The sequence below is a fragment of the Gossypium arboreum genome, chromosome 10, assembly GCF_025698485.1.
Source record: "Gossypium arboreum isolate Shixiya-1 chromosome 10, ASM2569848v2, whole genome shotgun sequence".
Taxonomy (NCBI): domain Eukaryota; kingdom Viridiplantae; phylum Streptophyta; class Magnoliopsida; order Malvales; family Malvaceae; genus Gossypium; species Gossypium arboreum.
This window is the reverse complement of record NC_069079.1, coordinates 384,728-402,005: the sequence shown is the minus strand read 5'-3', so window position 1 is coordinate 402,005 and position 17,278 is coordinate 384,728. Positions and strand designations below refer to the sequence as shown.

The window sequence follows — 17,278 nt, the reverse complement described above, 5'->3', positions numbered from 1 at the left end:
ATAAATTTTAACAGAAAAATTTTATTTTTTTCTAATGTACATGGGCTAGTTTTTCAATTTTTTGAGTAAATGAGTAAAATGTAATATAACTTTTAATTAATACTTTCATGACACTTTTATCAATAAAAGTATCATAAATGTCCTTATATTAAGAGTTAATTATATTAAATTAAAGAGTAAATTAATTTTTCTATTAAAAATTTTATTTATTTCTCTTATTAAAAATTAATCATACTAATTTAATAACAAAAATAAAAGAAAATTTTAATAAAAAATAATTCACTCTTTAATTTAATATAGGAAGAGACATGTTATTTTCCCCACTTTTACCCTGTTGTTATCTATAGACAAAAGTAGGGTCCAAAAAGGTCCCACCTTCCTCACCCAAAAAAGCACATAATACATTTGCTCTGTAATAATGGCTTCCACCTAACTCACCTCCGCTCACCATTCTCATTCCTTCATAATCGTCTTCATTTATATATATTTTGGGGGATTGAGCTAAATGGCCAAATCACACAACAAAACACAGCAACAATAAAAATGAAAAACCCTGGTCAAAGGGGAATTGGTGGGCTCCATTTTCACTGATATCCACCTCATTCTTTAACCCCATGCAATTGCTAAATGCCAAACACAAAACCTTCAATTGGATTTGATAAACCCATTGACGTCCACCATGTTTCTGCAATTTCCCCCTCTTTTTTCACTTTTTTGGCGGGTAAATTACTAATTTTTATTATTTAACTCCCTAAAATAACCCTAAAGATTTTTTTTTTGGTCCCTTTTTGCTGACAAAAGTCTCTTCTTTAAGGGTCTTATAAAGTTGTTTAAGCACTATTCTATTACTTTGAGCTTTATAACTTTAAATTAATGGCTACTATTTCTAATTTTAAGAATGTTTTTTAATCAACCAATGCCACACAAATCTAGGGTCTTTAGCTTATTGGTTCCTTAGGATTAGAATTCACATGTTTCCTTAGAGAAAGAGAAAGAGAAAGAGAATGATAATAATAAAAAAAGTGACAAAAGGAAGAAAAAAAACAACCCCTTTTTTGCTTTTGGGGTTTGGGGTAGGGAGAAGGGGGCTTTGTTGTCATTGTCACAAAAGAAATTAGGGTTTTTGGCCCTTTTCAGCTACTAAAGTCTAAAAATTATACTGTTCTTTAAAATAGTTTACAAGTTCTTGGTAATAAAATATATATTTTGGGTTTCTTTTGTGCTGCATTTCCTTTTTTTTTTTTCAGTGGGCTCTTAGCACCAGTGTCAAGCTCTTTCATTTTCTTTTTACAAGCAAATTTCTTGGTTTGCTTTGAAGTTTTAAGTTTTCTTTTTACGAAGCAAATTTCGAAGCAAATTTCCTGGTTTGCTTTTCTTATTTTTTCACATACAATAAGTTTCTTTTTAAGCCTGCATTGTGAAATGAAGAAGGGATCTTGGCAAGAAAATTGCTGCATTTTTATGTCTCTATGGTTAGATCCATGATTTGGGGCCCATTGTTGTAGCAGTTGTTTTCAGTCATTAAATGCATTACCCTTTAGCTTATTTTGTGTTAGCTAAAAAGATTGTTTCTTGTTGAAAAAAAAGCAGTGTCTTCCATCCTTTTTTTAAAGCTTGGCTTTGTCAAAAATGTTCTCTTTCATCAGGTAAATAGCTTCAAAAATGGTTGAATCTATGGATTTAAGAGCTTGTTTGTAAAGGGTTTTTTTTTTTTTTTCTTTGTGTGTGTTTAACTTTCATTACCTTGTCTGATATTAAGTTTGTTGTGTTCCAATTTCTTGTTTTTTAAGTGCTATGAAGCTGTTTAGAACTTTAGTGTTAGCCCTGTTTTTAGTTACTGCAACGGGACAACTTCCCTCGCAGGACATATTAGCATTGCTTGAATTCAAAAAGGGTATTAAACATGACCCTACTGGTTATGTCCTTGACTCATGGAACGAAGAATCCATTGATTTTAATGGCTGTCCTTCTTCTTGGAATGGTATTGTTTGTAATGGTGGGAATGTTGCTGGTGTTATACTTGATAATTTAGGTCTATCTGTTGATGCAGACTTAAGTGTTTTTTCGAATCTTACGAAGCTTGTGAAACTTTCGATATCGAATAATTCAATGTCCGGTGTTATTCCCGACAATATTGGGGAGTTTAAAAGTCTAGAGTTCTTGGATGTGTCAGATAATCTGTTTTCTTTGGCATTACCCGTAGGCATTGGTAAATTAGAGAGCTTAAGGAACCTTTCGTTAGCTGGGAATAACTTTACTGGTTCGATACCGGATACGATTTCAGGGCTTGTTTCAGTCCAATCTTTGGATTTGAGTCGGAATTCCCTGTCCGGTACCTTGCCAACCGCCTTAACGGAATTGAATGAGCTGTTGTATCTAAATCTATCTTCCAATCAGTTTATGAAGAGAATACCAAAAGGGTTTCACGACATTGCCGGACTTCAAGTTCTCGACTTGCACGGGAATATGATAGATGGTAGCTTAGACGGGGAGTTTTTCCTTTTATCGAATGCTAGCCATGTTGATTTTAGTGGGAATATGCTGCAAAGCTCAAGTTCAGGGAAATTGCTACCCGGCATTTCGGAGAGTATTCAGTTTTTAAACCTTAGCCATAACCAACTTACAGGATCATTGGTTGGGGATGCTGAGCTTCGGTTATTCGGGAGTTTGAAGGTGTTGGACTTAAGCTACAATCAACTGTCTGGAGAATTGCCCGGATTCAACTTTGCATATGATCTTCAAGTCCTTAAACTCAGCAACAATAGATTTACGGGCTTCATTCCTAATGTCCTGCTGAAAGGCGATTCACTGCTTTTAACTGAGCTAGATTTAAGTGGCAACAATCTCTCAGGTAGCAATGCTAAACTGCTGGAATTCGTGATTTATGAATTGCATTTAGTTGCTTTGTCTCGTCTTGTGCATTGTACTATTCTTTATACTTGTTTTTTGGTTCGTCTTTTCAGGGCCGATATCGATGATCATGTCGACAAATTTGCAGATACTCAATCTTTCTTCGAATGGGATCACAGGGGAACTTCCGTTACTGACCGGAAGTTGTGCTGTACTTGATTTATCAAACAACAAATTAGAAGGAAACTTAACCCGAATGTCGAAATGGGGGAATATTGAATACCTTGATCTTAGCCAGAATCGTTTGACAGGATCAATTCCTGAGTTAACCCCTCAATTTCTGCGGTTAAATCATCTCAACCTTTCGCATAATTTGCTTACTAGCTCTCTACCGAAAGCAATACTGCAGTATCCGAAGCTTAGAGTCCTCGATCTTGGTTTTAACCAGTTCGATGGACCTTTTCTAAATGACCTACTGAATTTGGCTACTTTGGCAGAACTTCATCTCAGGAACAATTTGATTTCTGGTGATCTTAAGTCTTCTCCTTCGAGTGAATCCAACCTCCGTGTTCTCGATATCTCTAGTAATCGGCTTAATGGTTATTTTCCTGACCAAATTGGGTCACTGGCTGGACTTCAAGTGCTCAATCTTGCAGGCAATAACTTATCCGGTTCGCTACCTACTTCCTTGGCTGACATGAACTCACTAAGCTCATTAGATATATCCCGGAATAAATTTACCGGATCTTTACCCAACAAGGTCCCTAACAGCCTTCAAAGCTTTAATGTCTCTTACAATGATCTATCCGGCATTGTCCCAGAAAATCTGAGGAAGTTCCCTACTTCCTCATTCTACCCCGGAAATTCTAACTTGTATTTTCCAGGCGGTCCTCCTGGATCGAACAATGCCCCTGCTGAATCGAAGAAGAAACGGATCAACACAATAGTGAAATGGGTGATTGTGGTATCATGTGTGGTGGCTCTTATCATTCTCATCTTGCTTGCTATATTCATACATTACATCCGTATATCTCGGAGAACTCCTCCGGAGCCTATTAGAAGTAAAGGTGGTGTTAGCAAACGAGCACCGAGAAACTCTTCTAGTGTTGTCGGGACTGAGAGTGGGGGTGCTACAGTTGTCTCAGCGGTTGATCTTGTGTCTTCACGGAAAGGATCATCATCAGGAATTATCAGTCCCGGTGAGAAAATGGCAGTTGGTACTGGCTACTCTCCTTCGAAGACCAGCCATTTATCTTGGTCACCTGAGTCTGGAGATTCATTTACTGCCGAGCACCTTGCGAGACTGGATGTAAGATCCCCGGACCGACTCGTTGGCGAGCTGCATTTTCTCGATGATACAATCACATTGACACCAGAGGAGCTGTCACGTGCTCCAGCCGAAGTTTTGGGAAGGAGCAGTCACGGGACTTCGTACAGGGCAACACTGGATAATGGAGTATTCTTGACTGTGAAGTGGCTTCGTGAAGGGGTCGCAAAACAGAGAAAAGAGTTCGCTAAGGAGGCTAAAAAATTCACGAATATCCGGCATCCAAACGTGGTTGGTTTGAGAGGGTACTACTGGGGCCCTACTCAACATGAGAAGCTGATTCTTTCGGATTATATCTCGCCTGGAAGTCTCGCAAGCTTTCTCTATGGTAAACTGTTTTCCCTTAACTTTTTGAACACTATTTGCAGTTACATGCATTGTCAAACAACTACATTCGTAAATGGTTGTTGAAACTGAACTTGCTGGTTCAACCGAGAATCTGAGATTATAAGTTTTCGACGAGTAAAAATCTGAGCTGTGCCTAATTTCATATGATATGATATTATGATATCGTGTTTCATTCTTTTTACTAATAAATCTGTCTAAATATCTTCAGATCGACCAGGAAGAAAAGGTCCACCATTATCGTGGGCACAGAGATTGAAAATAGCGGTTGACGTTGCCCGAGGTCTAAACTATCTCCATTTCGACCGAGCTGTGCCACATGGTAACCTAAAAGCAACGAACATACTATTAGATGGGCCTGATCTTAATGCTCGTGTTGCTGATTACTGCCTACACCGTCTAATGACACAAGCCGGAACGATGGAACAAATTCTAGATGCTGGTCTCTTGGGATATCGGGCACCGGAGTTAACAGATACCAAGAAACCATTGCTTTCCTTCAAGTCAGATGTCTATGCATTCGGAGTGATTCTGTTCGAACTTCTAACAGGCAAATGCGCAGGTGATGTAATTCCAGGGGAAGAAGGAGGAATCGGATTGATAGAATGGGTTCGGTTGAAGGTAGCAGAAGGCAGTGGCTCGTCTTGTTTCGATTCGGCATTAGCTCAAGAAATGGGGGATCCGGCTGCCGAGAAAGGAATAAAGGAGGTTCTTGAAATAGGATTAAGATGTGTTCGATCTCTTTCGGAGAGGCCGGGTATCAAGACTATATATGAAGATCTTTCGTCAATATGAATCAGCATTTTGTTTTTGTATCCTCGTAAATGTTAGGCAAGTCGGGGACTTAAAACTAGATTCAAATGATCAGGGAATTTAATCTCTCATTGGGCTCCCTGTTTTTGCTTCTTTTTGGTCGTTTTTGGGATATCTGGTTTTAGCTTTTAATTTCTATTCAAAATTTGTTGTACAATGAATGCACATTATGGAATGGATAGAAGGAGTTTCTAGATTAACTTCTTTTGATGTTCTAATTTAGGCTTCTGAGTTTATCTGTTTTTTTCATTTTGGTACTTCATGCTTTTTCGATCCAGGTTTTTATTTGAACACTTATTCCGGGCTCTTTTCTGACACACCAATCACAATTTCTAACTACTTCTCAAACGTTATACCATTTTATTGATTGTTACATGACTGCATGATATTTCTTTCATTTAAAAAAGGTCAACCCAACAAATTTTAACATGAAAAATTTGGATAAGAATTTGGACCAAATATAAAATAAATATGGATAATTTGGAATCAAATGCAAATCCAAAGAATAAAGGCAAATATAACAATCAAATACCTTTAGCAAATTTTTATTCATATAACCTAATAACATGATTAATGAATGGCTAATAATAACCAGAAATTACTCTTCCACAATACAAAGTTTTGACCAAACTTGCAATAAACATATACAAAATGAAACTTTGTTTTTTTTTCAAAGACTGAACATCTAATCCATGGAAATTAGGTGACAAAACAAACCAACGGACAAAAAAAACGAAACTCGAACTCGAAACTTATGAACCTCAAGAGAAGGTATTCTGAATGAATACACTAGGATTAAGGATTACTACAGCAGCTGACACACAATTATCGCGGATTTCCTCATTTGTCTTCGTTACTCAAAATTGAAAATGAGGTCTCAATGACGATCGAGGCCGACCCGGGTTGATGATAATAGATGACGATTCCAAATATTACACCCAATATCTCTATGACCAAGATCAACCCAATGGTGAAGGGTTCAAAGATCAATGACAATAGGTAGAGAAACAAGATTGTGGTTCTCAAATGTAGGTTTATAATATCTCGATTTTCTAACTTAAAAAACATTTCAACAACCGAATCTAGCGGGGACCGAAGAAATAGAATAGGTTCATAGATTCCTTACCTTGAGTCATTTCTACAAAAGCAATTTGCATGGGCTGAGGATTGGTTTCTGATAGTGTTTCCTTCAAATGTGGATGTCTCTATTACTGTACAAAACAATAATTCTCAACTGGCTTCGGCCCCGAACCTTTGTGCTAAGAACTCATCCAGTTGCCCCCAGTTTGGGGTAGCAGAATTATTCGAATTATCAGAAGGCAATGATCGAATGCATCCAAGAATGTGTGTAACATCGCGGTGCAGTCTATCATTAAAAGAATAAACCATTATATAGAAAAAAAACAAAGAAAAGGTCTTACTTGAATTCATATTGAAATCTGAAAAACAGTACAATACCTATCTTTTGCCTGGGGAGTGCCGATCTCTAAGCGTGAAAATGCGTCTGAAATTTGTGAATGGAAGATTACAACAACTTGCCTGAAAAGCAGAGGATAAGTTATTTAAGGGAACAATTCTATTTCATCAATTAACCATTTACTTCCATTATCAATAAAGAAGATAAAAACCGGAGTTGCTTGATACAAATATTACATTCTTTTCCGTGTGTGGTCATGTAGTAATGTACGATTTTATCACAGCTTGTATCATGAAGGGAAATCTAACATTCAATATGCAACTAGGAATATAAATGAATCTATGGGTGCCTTCCAAAATTCCCAAAAAACTTTGTATTTTTCAAAGACTTACCCTCTTGATTCAAAGAATATTTGAACATTTCTCCAAACAGTTTTCAATAAGGCATGAGATAGTGGTTATAATTGTAAGATGATTTTACCATGCATAATGATGAAACAGACCATCCAGTGATTAAATTAGGAGTTGAATTTTGCCTCACCTGAAAATTGCTTGAACGTCTACTTCATGCAATGTACGAGATAAAACTCGTTGGAGGAACCCAACTTCCTGAAAAATGAATTGAACAGCCAATCAAAATCAATTCATCCGTTGCAGTTCAGGTCAAATGTACAAAACAAGTGAACCAGTTACGCTGTGAAAAAAAAAAACCTAGTGGCATAATTCAGGTTTTTTTTTACCAATCCGACATGTGTAATTTTTGCAAGACTAACTAATAAAGTGCTTTTTCTAAACTGAATCCACCACAGACAACAACGAAAAAGGGATTAAACAAGGTAAGAACCCCTCGAGTCAAATTGAGCAAAATGACGTAGTTACCTTAGTGAGAGACCTAGCAAATTGACTGGGCTGTGGGTCAGCATCTTCTGGTCTATTCCAGCTCTCAACAATCTGGGGTAGTCCACGCAGATGAACCAACAACCTCTCTCTCATTATCTGAACAAGCTTTGTATGAATTTCATCCCGGTGAACCTTATAATCCTGAATTTTGAAAAAATAAAGTCAAACATTTATTGAAAAAATGTGTTCCAAGTGGCAAGTAAAAGGCAAATTGTATATGTAGCACTGAATACTTGTCAGTAAATTTAAATTCACCCACAAACAATCAATAGAAAACAAAATGCCACAAATGCTGTCAAATAAAATAAAATAGAATACACATAAACAAAGGATTAAAAAAAGAAAAATAAAGAGGTGTAACATAATAAAATGAATATAGTGATGAAGCCTTATACCTGTGCAACTCGATCAAACTCTGACAGCAGAAGTGACTTCCGAGGTTCAGGAACTTTGAGGAACAGGATTTGCCTCAATTCTTAGACCACAAAGAAAGCAGATGTCAATTATTTGGCAACATTAATAATCAACACAGAACATAATAGACTAAGCATACGATAAACAAGGAAATATGAAACTAACATAAAAAGAACGCGTTTGAGATAAACAAGAAACAAAAGCAGTACATATTTGAAAAGAATGGGATGTCAGAACCCTAACTGTAACAGGCAAATAGCATAAATAGTTTGAACTAAAAAACGTTCCTTGGTTTCTGCAATGCCCATGAATCAACATCTGATACTCACTCAGTTATCTATGTTTCATTTGTTTCTTCAAACTGGTAAATATGTTTCAGATACAAGACCATAAAGGATTGCAAAAACTGAATAAACAACGGTTATGAGGTGGCTAAAAGTGACGTAGTGCAAAACATGTTTGTAAGAGAACTTCATAGCTAAGTCACCACTCTACATTTTCTCTAAAATATGTGTCCATCACATATTCGGACCCAAATATGCGGGTATGGTCCACAAAATATATTCAAAAAACTAAGAAAAATTGTGCCTCGGTTTATGAATTCGATATCTAGCTAAATGTTGCCAAACAAGGATGATGCAGCTAATGCACTTGGGAAAAGTAGTGACAAATTGGTCATATCATAACCTACCAGGAATGATAGCATATATGAAACTAATGACTTGACTTGCCAAGGCCAAGTGTTTAGAAGTAATGGACTTCAAACCAGAAACCTGCAATGCCATACAATTCCAATAAAAAATTTATGACAATAATTGAGATCAGAATATATAGAGTATATTATAGACTTCTCAATATATGGTTCAAGATTTTTCTAGGCCACAACTTGGGCTCAAGAAAACATGCACAGGGAAAAGCCACATCTGATGACACTAGTCTCATCCGTAACCCTTCAGGTTTAATCAAATTATTCTCAAGTGAAACTTTAGAAAAGAAAAAATCCTAGCTACAAAACTAATTCATACCTGCATGGCTCCAGCACCTAAAACAAGTTGGCATGTTCTCGTGTTGAAAAATTTTAGAATCTCCACAACACGATGAACCACCTCCAAGGATAGTGCTGGCAGAAGATGATTCATGTCAATGTACTCTGACAGCATTTTCAGCAATATTAAGCCACTGAAAGGAACGAGAAAAGAAAATAAACAACATCAAGACTAGTTTATCATGTAATTTTTGTCTTCTTGTTAATGAACAAGGGTATGAATGGCAGCACACGTGTAAATGCAACAAGATACAGTCAACATAAACACATAGCTAATCACAGAACAGCATGCTTGATCCTGGGAGAGAATTAGAAACCCCTACAGCTCAACTTCATAGGAAAATATTTGTGAGAATGGATAAGGACAGAAGAGTTAGAAGAAAACAAGATGACTAACCAGTTAACCATGTGATAACTAACACCGCCATATTCAAGTGTTTGAGTAGCATTTTTTCCACGTATTGCATTACTGTTATTACTCTGAGATGAAGTTACTGCATCAGATTTCTTTCTCTCAATCACCTCAGCCTTCCCTTGGGCAGCATTTACCGCAGTTGTGTTACTAGAATCAGTTGGTTCATTCTGCGCCACAGAACCTACTTGTGAACCCTCATTGCTGTAGCTTTCTGTCATATTACTTTCAGCATTATCCTTGCTTCCAGAAACTATTGCTTCAGAATCAAACAGTGAAGAAACAATTGCCTGAAATTCATCAGGAACATCTACTTCTACCCATGTCTCTTGATCAAGCACTGCTCGTATTTTTGTCATCTACAGTAGATGGTAACAAAAATTATTGAGAGTATCAACAGAATGCATTGCAAAAAAACAACGGGTAATTGGGATAAGGAACTAACTCGAGATTCATGCTGGAAATCAACAAAGGATTTAGCCTGTGACTGCAGTGTTCCCCTGATGCTATATCCCAACCTTCCACCAACCTGTTAAAAGTTTGCATACAATATCATCACAACCCCAGACAGGTTAATTGATAATTTCTTTCACTAGAGAAAAATAAATGAATACCTTCTCTGTAGAAGTTATAAACTCCTGAGTGATATTATATATGCTCAGAAAGTCTTGCAATCTTAGCTTAGGATGAAGAAGAGCACGAACGCCAAGTAGCTTTGCCCATCTTCCATGAGCAGCATCACAAGCTGCAAAGACCGCTTCAGCATTTTCTCTCAGAACATCCGCCCTACCAAGGTCCAAGAGTATTATAAATAAGATAGATGTAAAAAAATAAAAGAATAAAACTGAAAGTCTGAATTTTTATTTCACTGGTTTTATTTTATTTGAGACAAGCCAAAATGTTTGCACCATGTCATTCTGCAGCTTTTAGAAAACAGATTTTATTTCATTTTCCAATTTTATTTTAAATTAAAACATTTTTGCACCATTTCATTCTGCAGTATTTACAACATATCTTAAGTAAAACAAGAAACAGCAAGTTGAGTTTATTTCAATTAAATTAAATTTTATGGAAACAAAGCTCAAGGAGGTTTTAAAGAAGCAAAGTAGGAATCAAGAAATTAAAGAGTTTAAAATTTCATTCAGTAAATCTATTCAAAACGGTAGGCACCAACATATGAGTTCAATTGTAGCTAATTACACCTCAAGGCAATATATGATAGGAAACATGCAGAAAATGCCCACAACTAATTTGCCCCAGGTTAAACTGGTTTTGACTCCTTGAAAATTAGGGGTATTATGCAATAAACTGGATAACAGGCTGGTTTCCAATTCAAATGGTTGAAATGGTCAATCCAACCCAGTTCGGAAAACAATTAAGAAAACTTTGTAATGCTCTCTTCAAACAACAGGTTTACTATATCTTCCATTTAATGAAACAATATATTCTACCACAAACAATGTTAGAACAATGCAAATTAGAAATGTTAGGAGAGAACTAAACCTGAAATTCTTTGATAAATTTGAGGGGCTTATCGCATCACTTCCTTTCCCTGGGGATGAAAGAACCTTGGATGTACTCCTTAAAGAAGCACTCAGAGGAAGTGCACCACCTTGACCATTACTCTCTTGAGAAGATTCTGCAACCATGGCACCAAGTGCAATTGCAGCAGCGACTGAATCAGCAGCATAATGACCATCAAGGTTGCACATTACCCACTCAATGGCCCTTTTTACTTCAGCTGCCCGGACTAAATGTGCCTGCATTCACTAAATGAAATGAAATCATATTACATCTTACGCAAGTGCTGAGCAAAACTAGAAATGGTCATAAAGAGAAAACCATACCTTGCTTAACAGATAGTACATATTAATCAAGTATAGAAACAAGGTTACAGGCAATTTTTTTATGTTAAATAAAAATGAGTTTTCCCAATTCTTATTAGGGAAAACATATCCAAAGGAGACAGATATTGCAAGCCAGTAACATGTTAACAGAAGTCATATATAAGGACCAAATCACAGTTCTCAAAATAATGGCAGGGAAATAGTAACCACCCAACAAGCTTAGTTATTTTCCAGCAAGATAAACCCTTCAGTTTTACTAATCTTATTATGTTCTCATATCTTTTCTTTTTAAATATAATTTATGCACAGGCATACGATATAATCACAATTTTTTGGTCTTGTGGCCTTTAAATAACTTCGGGTTGCCAAGAACACAAGGATAACAAGATTCTAAGTTTAGATGTAAACCTCAAATAGCCTTCTAGACTAACTGCTAAAAACACAAGCTGAAGCCTCTCCCAAGTTAAGTCTGCCCTACCTTTCAAATGGACAGCATTAAAAAGTGTAGATATATTACCATCTGCCATGAGACATATGACCTGAATTTGCCAATCAAATCAAATCACAGTAGGCCTTCACTAGAGAACAGCTAAAAGGCTAAGAAATATTAAAATTTTAGAACTTCAAATCTTATTCCAGATGCTTTAGTGGAAGTACAGAAGATTGGCTTGCAATGCTATTAATGAAGCAAAAGTCAGTTCACTCCAAGTTTACCCTAGTCTTGTTCAATTTCCTCCACAACATTAGAATTAGTTTCCAAAAACATACTTATCATATACAAGCATCTCATAAAAAATGTAAGGTGCCAATAATAATGCCTCCTATACCCTTACAATTCAACAAATGCTTACTCTGGTAGTAGGCAAGTATACATTACCTGTACAATCTTGAAAATAGCAGCCAGAAGTTGGACAAAGCTTCCAGATGACAAACTCCTCAATTTGCTAGCAAGTGATAAGCCTCCACCTTAGCCATCAGACAGTTAGCATTAACAACTGGAAGAAACACAAGTGATGCACACACAAGAAACCCACAACACTCCATAAAAAAAAGAGATATGAAGTTTGAGAGCTCTAAAACTAAATTATTTTACACAGGCCATGTGGGAAGATGTACATGGAAGATTTATTATACAAGTAGTTCTTACCATCTGCATCGACAGTGTGCTCTGCACCCATATCAGATTCCGGAGGTTGGCCCACCAGAACCGGAAGCAGCTCTGCAACAGCAGTCTTAATAGCAGTTTTCATATCAGCAGTAAGTGTATCATGATATGTCCTTAGGACAAATGGGAGCTTGGCCTGAAAAACAATCACCATATTACAAGATCAGTTCTTCTAAAGTGGATCCAACCTCAGATTCCACCATTTAAAGTACAAAGTTATTGGGCATAGTAAAATTAAGAAGGATAAAAAGAAACGGGGTTGTAGCTTGGATTATGCAATTGCAGGTCTGGAACAGTCATCTTCCTTCTAGAACTTTCTTGGAGGAAATTGAAGAAAATAACTTGGGTAAACTATCCAGCTGGTCATAAATTTTTCGAGCTTCTCTGTTTAGTCACCCACCTTTCAAATTTCGGTTCGGTCAGAGATAATAAATGTTATGAATTTCTCAGTCACCTAATGTTAAACACGAGAGAAACTAATTCTTGGCATTCCTCATTGCCCATTGTGATGACCAAAATGTGACTTGTGGAAGCTGATGAATAAAACAGCTTGAAAACTTTGGTGACCAACTTTTTGTTCAGCTTTACTTCATATTATTATATGCCACATGCCGCATGAGCAAAAAAAAGTTATTCAAAATGCCAGGAAAGGGCTCTATTCGTTTCTAACCCTAAGTAAACAAGAAATACATAACTTCTATAACATTAGTGACCAAAAATAACTTTTGAAAGTTGGGTTACCAAAACAGGAGTATAAAACTCCTGTGAACAACTGGGTAATCTACCCAAAATAATTACCGTAAGATAATATTTATAGAAGCAAATACATGTACTTGGTGAATCAGAGATATGAGAGAAAATAAATCTTCTGTCTGTAAGAGGTGGCAGTTTTCCTCCATGTATATACTCCTCCCACAACTTTTACTAATGAACATTGTAACTTTTGCCTAATGTCAAGACATTCGTGGAAGATCAAAACATTTGTGGAAGACAATCAGGGTAGCTCAACTTTCACTAATTTGAAGCTTTGCCTAATGTCAAGACATTCGTGGAAGATCAAAACACCTATGCATCAGTAGCCCACCCCAGGTTCAAAAATATAAAAGGAAAATGAAATAGGGGATATTACTCACAGTTCGAAGCAAACCAATAATAAGAGGCAGAAGACGATCCCGAAAATTGGTGGTTTCTTCCTCATCCAAGTTAACCTGCCAACATATTCATTCTAGTTACCAGTTCCAATATATAATCAAACTTACAAGCCACTGTAATAAAAATAAATAAAGAAATGCATAGAAAAAGTGTGAACAGGCAACAAAAATTCAATGTGCATTTATCACCAGCAGACTGTTTGGTTCAATCAAGCAATTAAACCAATATTGTAGTCCAATTAAAGTGAAAAATATTACGGAATAAGGAATGGTCCATATTATTATTGGTTTATCATCTAATAGTGTAGTCCAATCAAGCAATCTAATTTACTTTATCATCTAATATGTCTAGGCCAGGTCCGCCACAACTTCTCAGTGAAAAAAGTAAATTAGATGATAAAGCTCCCTGCCATATTATTGGTAGTGCAAGAAGTCTTGCTTAAAATATTTCACTGGCTGGACCTCCCTAGGCACTGAATTGATCACAATCAACGGAGAAAAATGAACAGGATTTATCACACACCATTGACAAATAATATAAGCAGCAAAACAAGAGTATTCAATTTTCAAACAAAGAAAAGAACATAATAAAGCTTACTCCAACATCCTCGCCATTCAAGGAAATGGATGCCCTGGCTTTTGCTTTCAACAATATAACTGAATCTTTATCCCCCTTATCATGTATTGAAGCACGCATAAATTCTGCTGAAAGAATACTGCCAAAAGGAGCACAGAATATAGATAAGATTACAAACTGAAGAATAGTTTCAGAAGAGGAAATTTTTGAAAAACATTTTTTATGTCATTAATGTCACCATACATTAGAAATAAATAATACCTGTTTATGGAATCTATAGAAGTGACTACATGATCTCGAAGATGACGAAAGCAATGTAAACCAGAAAGCTCATCCCCATCCTATAAAAAGACACAATTTCACCTTCTTTAACAGACAACCCAAAAAAATCATGAGGCAATAATTTTTGCAAGACTATAAATATAGCTTTAAAGCTAAGAAACTACCATCAAGCTATAAAAGAAGATAAAAAGAAAAAAGAAGTTATCATCATTGCAGCACAAAGACTTCATATCAAGTATGTACAATAGCAATACTTTGGGCCAAACAGTACACCAACCAACATATGGTTACCTAATGAAATCAAAGAACGAAAGAAGAAACTCTAGCTATGAGTATGACGGGGCAATACATAACAATTCAATTCAATAACTTACAGGCAAAGGAACATAAATTTAAAAAAAAAAAAAAAAAACGCAAAGCTTTAACTCATAGATAAATGAATCTATACCAGTAAGTGTTGCAGATCATCGATAATATCCAAAGCTCCAGCACACTCTGAAGATGCAACAAGCTGCATAACCAAGAAAACTAAATCAAATTCATCTCGAAGCATTAACAAAGCAGTCTCTTCAATATATATATATATATATATATATATAGTATTTTCATTTCTGTTAATTTTTAGGTGGATTAAACAAAGAAAAAAAGAAAAATGGAAATTAAAAAGCTGACCAATTTAAGAGCGGATAAGGCTTGGTTAACAGATAGAATAAGCTTCAATTTATGTTGGAGAGCCAACAAATTGGTCCTAGTGGCATTCAACTCCTGAATCTGCCTAGCAGAGTCAACCAAATCAGTGTCTACGAGCCGAATAGTTTCCTTCAAATCACGAATCCGATTGCATCCTTCCACAATCTTAACATTCAAGTCCTGCAACTGCCCTTGCGCTTCGAAGAAAGAATTGGAGCGCAACGAAATCTCCTTCACCAAATGAAGCTCCACAACATCCAAGTAATGGGACAATTTCTCCTGAAGCATGATGTTTTCAGAAACATCAGTAAAAGGGCAGGCTGCCCGGAAGGTACCCCCATCTTCGAGCGCGAAATCTTCCTTAAAATAAAGGGCGGGAACCTCCCTTAAACAAGCTACAAGGGCTTCCCCAATGTTATCGACATCGAGAGTCTGCTCCTTGGTGGTGTGATTCCTAATATCCTCGAATCGATAATAGGAATCGGAGATGGAAGAGACGTATGATTGGAAGTCGGATCGGGTAAGGTCGCAAGCCGCTTTGGTGGACGTCAAAGGAGCAAATTCAGGCGGCGCGACCGACCACCAACCCCAAGAAGCTTCCAATTTGCCAGCATGAGGGTTGTTAAGGACCGAAGAAAGCGTTTGGCCACCCGAATCAGCGACGGAAAATGAAGAGATCCGACCAACTGTCGATGACCTTCCCGATGGGGAAGGCTGTAGATCCATTTTCAAGATCTACAAATCATCAAACGAAATAAAAAAAAAATGAGGGAAATGGGAAGCTTTTTTCCTTTAATCGATATTTTTTTCGAATAATTAAAAAAGATAAAGAAGAATAAATAATGGTTACAATGGATCTAAAAGAGTGAAAAAGAATGTTTCAAAATCGAAAGAAAATGTGTTCTGTTTTCTTGAATTAAATTTTGATTTGGATCTTAAAAGAATGAGAGATTTGAAGCGCCATAGAAGAAGAAAGATCTGAATATTTTGATTTTGAGATCAGGATCGACAACGAGAAGGTGGTAGTGGGACTGGGCCTGGTCATTGAAGCAAAGCTTACCATAGAAAGCGGATGGCTAGACCGGACCCTTTACTAGATCGGGTCCTGCCCAGATTTCTCTATCCAACCCACCATTTTCATAATTATTTTTGGTTAAATTGCACATAGGGTCACTAAACTATGGTGAACTAACTTTAAAAAGTTACAAAATGGTCACTAAATTATTTAAAAATTTTCATATGAATCATTGAACTATTCAAATTAAGGCACTGGGTTATTAATTTTTAGAAAAAAGTTCGACTAGCGAGCTTCAAGCAATTCGAATACCCATTGATAAGTAAAAGAACATACATTAAATCCAAGTTGATTCGATAGTCAGTGTCGAAGATTGGAGAAGAAAGCTATTTGAATTATAGTTTGTAGATTTCTGATGTTCAAAATTATTTCACGAAAAAAACTAAATTATAGAAAAAAAGAAAATGAGTGCTTTCAATTGGTACAATTTGTGCGAACAAATAAGTTCACATAATGACAATTTTAACAACCCAATGACTTAAATAAAAACTTTTGAATAGTTCAATTATCATTCTATAACTTTTTGAAGTTAAGTGATCAAAACATAAACTTATTAATAGTTAAATCGGTTGGATAAGGAACTGACCGGGATACAAGTTCGAAGAGTGGCTTTGATCTGATTGGACTAAAAACTAATACAAACCAATTAAACTGGCTGGAACCGATTGAACTGGTTTTTTTAAAATTTTCCTAAATTTTAATTATTTTTTAACTAGACCAATTGAACCAATTCAACCGATGACTTACTAATTCAACCACCAGTCCATTTAGTTTACCCTTATTTGTTCTTTTGTTAAGAATGGTTAAAAACTGCTCCAAATTCTTGTACTCTTCATACATTCAAATATTTTAATATCTAACGAAATTTAATCCCTTTTTAAGTTTTTAGGATTTAAAAATATAAATTCAATTATTAACATAGTTAAAATTCTTTTATTAAATCCAAATTCATTAAAACACTTTTTTACA

At 36.0% G+C, this 17,278-nt stretch overlaps 2 protein-coding genes across 5 annotated transcripts; one reads left to right on the top strand and one right to left on the bottom strand.

The window, feature by feature from the left end:
- Positions 1-432: 432 nt before the first annotated feature.
- Positions 433-5,535, top strand: LOC108489042 (LRR receptor-like serine/threonine-protein kinase GHR1). 3 transcript variants are annotated; one of them, XM_053020210.1, is made up of 4 exons: positions 488-1,646; positions 2,285-2,851; positions 2,964-4,505; positions 4,734-5,535. In XM_053020210.1, exons 2-4 carry the CDS (start codon positions 2,401-2,403, stop codon positions 5,315-5,317), a joined length of 2,577 nt encoding a protein of 858 aa, XP_052876170.1. In that variant the 5' UTR covers positions 488-1,646; positions 2,285-2,400; the 3' UTR covers positions 5,318-5,535. The 3 variants fall into 3 exon arrangements, with proteins under 3 accessions (XP_017648770.1, XP_052876170.1, XP_052876169.1); XM_053020209.1 differs by having other exon boundaries at positions 2,204-2,851; XM_017793281.2 differs by having other exon boundaries at positions 433-2,851.
- A 318-nt stretch (positions 5,536-5,853) lies between these two features.
- LOC108489043 (vacuolar protein sorting-associated protein 54, chloroplastic) lies at positions 5,854-16,359 on the bottom strand. Of its 2 annotated transcripts, XR_008272293.1 has the most exons (19): positions 15,217-16,359; positions 14,993-15,055; positions 14,524-14,603; positions 14,284-14,401; positions 13,668-13,742; positions 12,517-12,670; positions 12,247-12,335; positions 11,026-11,282; positions 10,137-10,308; positions 9,968-10,051; positions 9,508-9,881; positions 9,091-9,244; positions 8,757-8,838; positions 8,047-8,126; positions 7,631-7,792; positions 7,293-7,360; positions 6,794-6,874; positions 6,462-6,701; positions 5,854-6,282 (listed from the first exon to the last, which is right to left on the bottom strand). XR_008272293.1 is itself a non-coding variant. In XM_017793282.2 (18 exons), the coding sequence occupies exons 1-18, from the start codon at positions 15,958-15,960 to the stop codon at positions 6,566-6,568; spliced, it is 2,973 nt and encodes a 990-aa protein (XP_017648771.1). In that variant the 5' UTR covers positions 15,961-16,359; the 3' UTR covers positions 5,854-6,565. The 2 variants fall into 2 exon arrangements, 1 of the variants encoding a protein (XP_017648771.1); XM_017793282.2 differs by having other exon boundaries at positions 5,854-6,701.
- Positions 16,360-17,278: the final 919 nt, after the last annotated feature.

What these genes read in the sequence shown, in the direction of transcription:
- LOC108489042 (XM_017793281.2), top strand. Translation starts at nt 1,795, where the DNA reads ATGAAGCTGTTTAGAACTTTAGTGTTAGCCCTGTTTTTAGTTACTGCA. An exon ending in AAGTGGCAACAATCTCTCAG is followed by an intron (nt 2,852 to 2,963) that starts GTAGCAATGCTA and finishes TCGTCTTTTCAG; the next exon opens with GGCCGATATCGATGATCATG. An exon ending in TCTCGCAAGCTTTCTCTATG is followed by an intron (nt 4,506 to 4,733) that starts GTAAACTGTTTT and finishes AAATATCTTCAG; the next exon opens with ATCGACCAGGAAGAAAAGGT.
- LOC108489043 (XM_017793282.2), bottom strand. Translation starts at nt 15,960, where the DNA reads ATGGATCTACAGCCTTCCCCATCGGGAAGGTCATCGACAGTTGGTCGG. An exon ending in ATGATCTGCAACACTTACTG is followed by an intron (nt 14,604 to 14,992) that starts GTATAGATTCAT and finishes GTCTTTTTATAG; the next exon opens with GATGGGGATGAGCTTTCTGG. An exon ending in ACTCCCCAGGCAAAAGATAG is followed by an intron (nt 6,702 to 6,793) that starts GTATTGTACTGT and finishes TTTTAATGATAG; the next exon opens with ACTGCACCGCGATGTTACAC.